The sequence below is a fragment of the Ruditapes philippinarum genome, unplaced genomic scaffold, assembly GCF_026571515.1.
Source record: "Ruditapes philippinarum isolate M1 unplaced genomic scaffold, ASM2657151v2 ctg6661_1_1_1_1, whole genome shotgun sequence".
NCBI lineage: Eukaryota > Metazoa > Mollusca > Bivalvia > Venerida > Veneridae > Ruditapes > Ruditapes philippinarum.
Window position 1 is genome coordinate 126,155 of NW_026855106.1, and position 6,046 is coordinate 132,200.

Here is a 6,046-nt window from a genome sequence, read left to right on the forward strand (position 1 = left end):
GATCCATGCTGGTGGCAAACGCACTATGTTGGTTTTGTTGTGGCACAGCTCATATAAGTATTTCATCTTGTGTGATAAGCTGATAAGTTCTATTCATATTGGGTATTTTCTTCAAAGAGTTGAAAATTTTGACTGAAAATGTCAGATACATTCATTTATATAACATTGATCATGCAAAATATGCATTTTTCGTACACTTATTTTCTAAATCTTTCCAGGGATTACCATCAAAATATGTATAAAAAAACAAAGCAGTGTTTGAAACTAATATAGTATATTACACCAGTAACAGCTCGACTTCTGAAAAGTGTATTGTACATGACAATGTCAAAAGACTATTTCTGCAAATTTCTTCATAACCAATTCATAAAGAAGGAGCTTGGTTTTATTTTTGATGGTTTTGGCAGTGAATATAAGTAAATTCAATGTTTGTGAAATCTAATTCATATTCAAAGTATGAGTATATTATTATTAAGAATATTTTATAATTTCGTATTGTTTTAATGTATAGAAATAAAAGTCATTTTATATTTCCTGCAGTATTTTATAGTTTTCTATGCCCCTTAGCCTAACCTTCATGTGAACTGATAGTTTAATAATCTGTCTGTCTGTCTGTTGGTAAAATTATTTTCATGCTACAAGAGCTTTATGCATCAACATACTATGCCTATGGAAAAGATCATTATATTTATTGAAATATGACCTTAACCCTTAATGGCCTTAAGTTTCAAGGTCAAACTTCAGAAAAGTCCACTATTGATAACTACTTATAGTATCTTGAAATATTTGTGCCCACTTCTTTAGACGGTGTCGTGCGCATGTCCAAGATGCGAAACTGAAAGGTTAATGTTACACCACACAAAGGCTAACAAAAAGTGCATTTTTCGAGTCTAGTTGAAATCGTAAATGTGTGCATTGCATTACTTTTTGAAATAACTGAAAAAGCCATGCCACACTGGTTATAAAAAAAAGCCCGCCCCCCCTACCTTTTTATATAAAAAACCGGAGCTATTGTCTCTGCCTTGGGTTAACATAATTGGTTAAGTTTTTGTAAATGGTCAATAACTTCAATACATTTTTACATTGAAATCAACATTGGTCGTCACTTTGGCCTGACAATGCATAAAACTGATGATTAACATGGACCGGGAATAAGAACATAAAACCAGCCTTTAAATAAAAATGTTTTAGAATATAGGTTTTCCTTGGATAAATTTTATCTGCCACACCAATTATATGGTCAACAGGTCATTGAACACAACACCAAAAAATAAAGAAAAGCATTTGAGAAATAAAAGCAATTCTGGGACATAATGGACCTGATCCTATATTAGCCTTCTTGTGTTGTTATTTCTGGTATTTACAAAATATCCGGTGAGTGCACACAATACGAAGATAGTTAGTTTGATATGTACCGGTAATAATTGACAATTTAATATGTTAAACATTGTAACTGTTATCAGTGAAGTTGCCTCGGGGTTTAGATTGCAATGTTTTTCTAACCCGCCGTGACCGCTGAAAATCACTACTTTTTCCACACTGCATCGTTTTAAATAAGGCAGACAATTGATTTTAGGCCTTCAAACATTTTTTAATTGCATTTTTTGATTTCCAAGAAAATTTAACTTAGCCTTTTCACAAACAGAGATGGCTGTTTGGATTTACTCCGGTAGTTTTAAGGTTACAGGTGTGCGCTTTTTAAGACTTAAATTTTACATAAACGAAGAATTTTCAATAATAAAAAAAATTTGTCAATAGTGCTTCCTCCTGAAACACTTGTATGATGTTTCCAAAAAATACTTTGTAGTAATTTTGTGACATATTTGCTCTAAATTACTTAAATGGCTGCAGTACTAACTGTTTTTATTATGCACAAGAACGTTTTAACTATCGTTGTTCTGGGACCCTAGTAATAGAAAGTTCAAACGGCGTTGTCCCGGGACACCGGCAAGACTAGGCAATCTTATCGCAGTAAATTGGCCAGTGAATAATCATTCATGTGAATGTGAGTGCGCTATCTTTAAGTTGTCAGATAAAAGACCTAATATCCCTGATAAGACAAAATTGTCAATATTTTAACAAATACATTTATCAAATAATATAACATACACTTTGGATACAAATTTAAGTCGTGCTGGTAAAAGTTTTAATCTAATGTATAAAAATCACCTCCGTTTTAACTGACTGCACATATACATATATGCAAACATAACCATGTACAAACAAGATTAGTTAATATCAAACATCGTTAATATTTTAAAACATTTCTCTTATTGTTTTAAAGTAAACAGATGTTTAAATTGTGTTCAAATCCGGATGAAAATACCGGTAGTTTTGTTCTCTTGCAATAATATTGAAGAAAATACACAGTTATATGTAGAAATGACTCGGGAGATAAAATATTGTTTGTTTTTTTATTCGAAAAAATCTCTTTCCTGCAATATGAGAAATCAAAGTTTGTATGTGAACTGGCAAATACTTTATAAATAAATAAATGAATGATCATCATCTACTAGGTTTATTATCTTTACAGTAACAAAAAAGTCTTAGAAATGAGTCGTTGACACAATGAGATTGGTTACCATATCTATCTAGTCGGGATGGTTCCCCTATCATTGTCATTTTATTCCTTTCTCCTTCTGGTCCAATTTCTGAAAAATCAACAGTTCCTTCGAAATATGCGTATCCGGGTATGGTGTGAAAAAGTATATAATAGCGTCCTGTAATGTCTTTTATATCTTTATTAAAAAGCTTTTCAAAAAATCCGGGTTGCTTTTGTCCTTTTGGAATATTATCTTCATCACTGTTAGAATACGAAACCGAGGCTTCTGTGACGTCATAAAAATCAAGACCACTGCAGACGTCTTGCTGCTTTTTCAAAATTTCGTTAATTCCCTTAACTAGAAATTTAGCCATGCCTTGAACGATTCCACTTGAAGTTGATATGTTTATTTTTTCCTTACATGTACAATATTTCTCTTCAATACCTGCATCAGCGCACGTTCTTTCTATTGGAATATAATGGAATAAATTTCTTCGAACAAGATCAGTTTTTACAGGTTTGGTAATTTGTTCATTGAAGGCAACATCGTGGACCAGGTCAAACATGGTCTGATACATGTCGTAGTGAGTCGTAAGTCTTTGTGTGTTTTCCGACAAAGTTTTATGCAGCCATTTATATTTTTGTTTCAAATATTCTGGAACATGAATCATCAACCATGGTTTATTGTTTTCAGCTCTGCCCGTATGGGTCAAAGAAGCGCCGCCTATACGGTAGCCGTGATCACTTATCATGACAAGTATTGCATGCTTGGTCTGATTTGTCGTCTGCATCCACTTCAGAAATTCTAACAAAGAATCATCCCCTCTGCTTAATGTTGTGAACTGCTCGTGGCACACTTGATTATTCCAGAAATATGCAAATTTTCTTCTATTCTTATATTTATTCAAAAAGCCCTTTAAATAATCAATTTGTATATCAAAATAATTTTTAACACCGTAACAATCCCATGACGGTTTTCCTAAGAAGTCAATAATCTTCGGCTCGAACTTATGCATACCTAGAGTATATGGACGGAAATAGAAGTCAGTTGGCACATGTTTAAACCCACTTTTCACGAAATTAAATGTAGAAATATCTGGCCTGTCTTCGGCAAAGTATGTAGCAAAACGCTTCATCACTTCCTCTTTCCACACCAATGGCATAGAATCAACATGATGTCGTAAATGACTTTCTAACGGAAAGCTTCTATGAGATTTTCCTGTTAAAAGCGGGACTAGATTCGGCCATGTATTTTCGCCAACTTTGCTATAGCCTTCGAAATCGTACATGTTGAATTCATCTGTAAGAAATTTGTACGATTTTGGAAGATTTCGCAGCGCGTGAGATCTAGAAACAGAGTCTATTCCAAATATTATTAAACTAAGTTTGTTTTCACTTTCTGATTCTATTTGATCTATGTTTTTTGCATTATCATTCCAAACTGGGTTAAAATGAAGATAATCGTATACAAGTTTGTTCGTTTGGTTTGAGCATTTTACACGAAACACGTGACTTTTTATGAACGCTGGTATCGTAAATGTTTGTTCCGGTCTAAATGTCACTTCCACATCTCCATCTTCTCTTTTCATAGTACTATACACACATTTAAATGACGATTTCTCAAGTTTGTTTAGGCTCATTGCCGTTTCATTAAATTGCAGATATCCTTCGCTGTCAACAAACATAATCTGGTGCCGCTTTGAGCATTTTAATGGCGGTGGGTCGACAATGTACTGTTTTAGCGAGTCATCCCATGGGTTTAATTTCTCTATTTTGCATGGTTTTAACTCGGCGTCGGTATGGTGAGGCAACACGTAAATCCATGAATATGTTAACAAAACAGATCCCAAAATAACCAAAAGTCCAAATCGCTTTATGTTCACATTACATGATCTAAACCTGCGTATCATATTTATCCGTGTATTTTTATCTGTCCTGAATTGTTATTTTCAGTCATAACGTACTTTCGCTTAAGTTGTAACAGTATTAGCCACATCCGTTTTTTTCAAGTGAATATTACAAACTTACGCGTCGCGGATGAATACTTGAATACCTATGTCGCTAAAGTCTAAAGTTAACACACGGTGATACGGAGTGGCATTTATCAGTAGCCGTAATGTTTCATTGGGGGAGTGCGGGGGGGGGGGGACTTGTTACTGGCAGATAAGAAACATACTTAATATTACTCAGCTCTTTTGATAAGATACACTGAATTTGTTTTTAACCAAATTTGATCTACACTCATTCTTTATAATTCAGCAGTGCCATGTTAATTTAATTTGAGGTGTCAGCTGCATTAATGATATTTATACAAAAATTGTTCACTCGTAATAACTGAGACCTCCAGCTATATAATTAAGCTCCAGTGAAAAACAAGGCTCAGACTGTTTTAAATAGAGCGTTTAGCTGCTTCATAGTAAAAGCTTTGCATTTTATTTATTTAGGCTATTGAATTAGAACTTCTTATAAGTTCATATATACTTAATGTAAATTATACGCCAAGAATATATAGATATATCATCACAATTATCCCAAATATGAATTTTGTTCACTTCTTTCATGACTCAGTTATTTGTGATTTTGTATTAATCATGTATTGTACGAGTATGTATTGTAAATTAAGATGCAATGATATTGTCTATGTGTATGTATATTTGTATGTATGTATGTATGTATGTATGTATGTATGTATGTATGTATGTATGTTTGTATGTATGTATGCGTGCGTGCGTGCGTGCGTCGTGCGTGCATGTGTGGCCAAAGGGTTTTGTACTGATGTGCAAATAAACTTTGACACTTTCTTCATATCTTGTAAAATGTTTAAACTAATAAAACTTTAGGCTGTATTTCAACGATACATTTAACTAACATACACACGTTGGATTTTTAGGGGGATATAAAAGCCTAAGAAATTTTGTTTTTCCTGTAGAAAGGAAGGACAAACATGTTTTATGTTTTATTAATGGATTTAGAACATATGCGATGCACATTATCAGAAGAAAATAGCACTGAATGTGAAATGATTTGTGATTAAGATAGCAAAATGTAAAATAAAGTGACATTTTAAATTCACTATAAAATAAAAAATCACTGTAAGTGTACTAATTGTCAAAAACGCATAAGAAGCAATGAAGGGCTCAGATATATGACCAATGAGTAATGTTTTGGAAAATCTAACAGGGCAACAACAACAACAACACTTTTGAAAACAATGATAGCAGTGATAGGCTTATCTTATTGATCGTAAATACGAGACAGTTTCAAATAAGTGTTTAACACCTCTCATTACCCCCTATCAATTATTTAGAATTCACGTCCTGTACATTCATGTTCTTACTTGGTCACGTCCTGTCTATTCATGTTCTTACATTAGCCACGTCCTGTCCACTCATGTTCTTACAATAGCCACGTCCTGTTCATTCATGTACTTGGTCACGTCCTGTACAATCATGTACTTGGCCACGTCCTGTACAATCATGTTCTTACTTGGTCACGTCCTTTACA

The 6,046-nt window shown here is 33.5% G+C and overlaps 1 protein-coding gene across 1 annotated transcript; it reads right to left on the reverse strand.

The window, feature by feature from the left end:
* Positions 1–2,138: 2,138 nt before the first annotated feature.
* LOC132742121 (uncharacterized) lies at positions 2,139–4,546 on the reverse strand. Its single transcript, XM_060730443.1, has one exon. The coding sequence runs from the start codon at positions 4,450–4,452 to the stop codon at positions 2,506–2,508; it is 1,947 nt and encodes a 648-aa protein (XP_060586426.1). The 5' UTR covers positions 4,453–4,546; the 3' UTR covers positions 2,139–2,505.
* Positions 4,547–6,046: the final 1,500 nt, after the last annotated feature.